The sequence below is a fragment of the Nannospalax galili genome, unplaced genomic scaffold, assembly GCF_000622305.1.
Source record: "Nannospalax galili isolate Female #2095 unplaced genomic scaffold, S.galili_v1.0 scaffold107, whole genome shotgun sequence".
Taxonomy (NCBI): Eukaryota; Metazoa; Chordata; class Mammalia; order Rodentia; family Spalacidae; genus Nannospalax; species Nannospalax galili.
In genome coordinates, this window is record NW_008358490.1 from 3,484,295 (window position 1) to 3,485,418 (window position 1,124).

At 72.7% G+C, this 1,124-nt stretch overlaps 1 protein-coding gene across 1 annotated transcript in view; it reads right to left on the bottom strand.

The window, feature by feature from the left end:
- The window catches only part of Calm1 (calmodulin 1), a 6,894-nt gene extending 6,032 nt beyond the window's left edge, over positions 1-862 (bottom strand). Inside the window, exon 1 of the mRNA XM_008821747.3 lies at positions 650-862. Coding sequence (XP_008819969.1) covers positions 650-652 — 3 coding nt within the window. The 5' untranslated portion in view covers positions 653-862. The remainder of the gene's footprint in view (positions 1-649) is intronic.
- Between the last annotated feature and the right edge of the window lie 262 nt (positions 863-1,124).

The following is a 1,124-nucleotide window of genomic DNA, read 5'->3' on the forward strand; positions in this document are numbered from 1 at the left end:
TCCCGGCCCTCGCCTTCCTGCCCCCAACCCCACCCTTCCCCGGCTCCTTCCTTCCCAGCCCACGCCCGCGCCGCGCCCCCCGGGAGGAAGGAGGGGATGGTGGCCGAGGGAGGGCGCTCAACTGGGTCGGCTGCGGGGCCGAAGGTGGGGAGCGGTCGCTCAGGGCACCCCGGCCCCGAGCCACAGGCGCCACCGGCTCAGGCCGGTCCATTCATTCTCCAGGGCTGGGCACCGGCGAGGGGGGGGGGACGAAACGCCCGGCCCCACCCGGCTCCCCGCCCCCCGGGCCCGGAGGAGAGCTGCAGGCAGCCCGGGAGCGGCGCGCTGGATGCAGTGGGTACGGGGCTGGGGGAGGGGGATGAGGAAGGCCCCGGTGCAGCTGTGGCAGCGGCCCCCGGCCCCGGCCCGGCCCCCGCGCAGCTCAGGGTCAAGCCCAGCCCCGAAGGCGTCCAAATGGAAAGAAGGATCTGCGGCAGCCCAAGCCGAGATGCGAACCCGAAATGCATCCCTTATAACCGCAGCTGCTGCGTAACACCCAGCAAGGGGGGGGGGACACCCCCAGCCAGGGAGAGGAAGCACAATCCCCCAGCCCAAATCTGGAAAGACTCCCGGGCAGCTGCGACGCCTGCGTTAACCACTCCCGACCTACCATGGTGCGAGCGATGGAGACGCGGGGCGGGCGAGGAGGGGTGCACCAGCACACGGGCTGTGACGGCAGCTGAGCCTCGGCTGCTGCTGCTGCTAAGGCGCTGGCTGCGCTGCACGCTGAGTCTGAGTGCCGCCTGCGCCGCCACCCAACTGCGAGTAACGGCCCGAAGACGCGAGACTCTCAGCACCACTGCCGTAGCGCGAGCCTGCGCGCCGTGCAATATATACGGCGCCCCATATCCCTCCGCCGCGGCGGCACCGCCTCGCGCAGGGCGGCGCTGCGGCAGCCGGGCCTCACCAGCCGGCACCGCCCCCCAGCGCTGGGCGCGACGGGCCTTAGCCTACCCCGGGGACTGCGCGTGGCTTGCTGGCCTGGGGCGCCAAGGTCCTGGAGACAGGTTGCCTGCTGGGCACGACCTGGCGACGCCGCGAGCTGTCAGCCTGCGCCTCTCGCCCACCCCCACTCCACCCCTTCC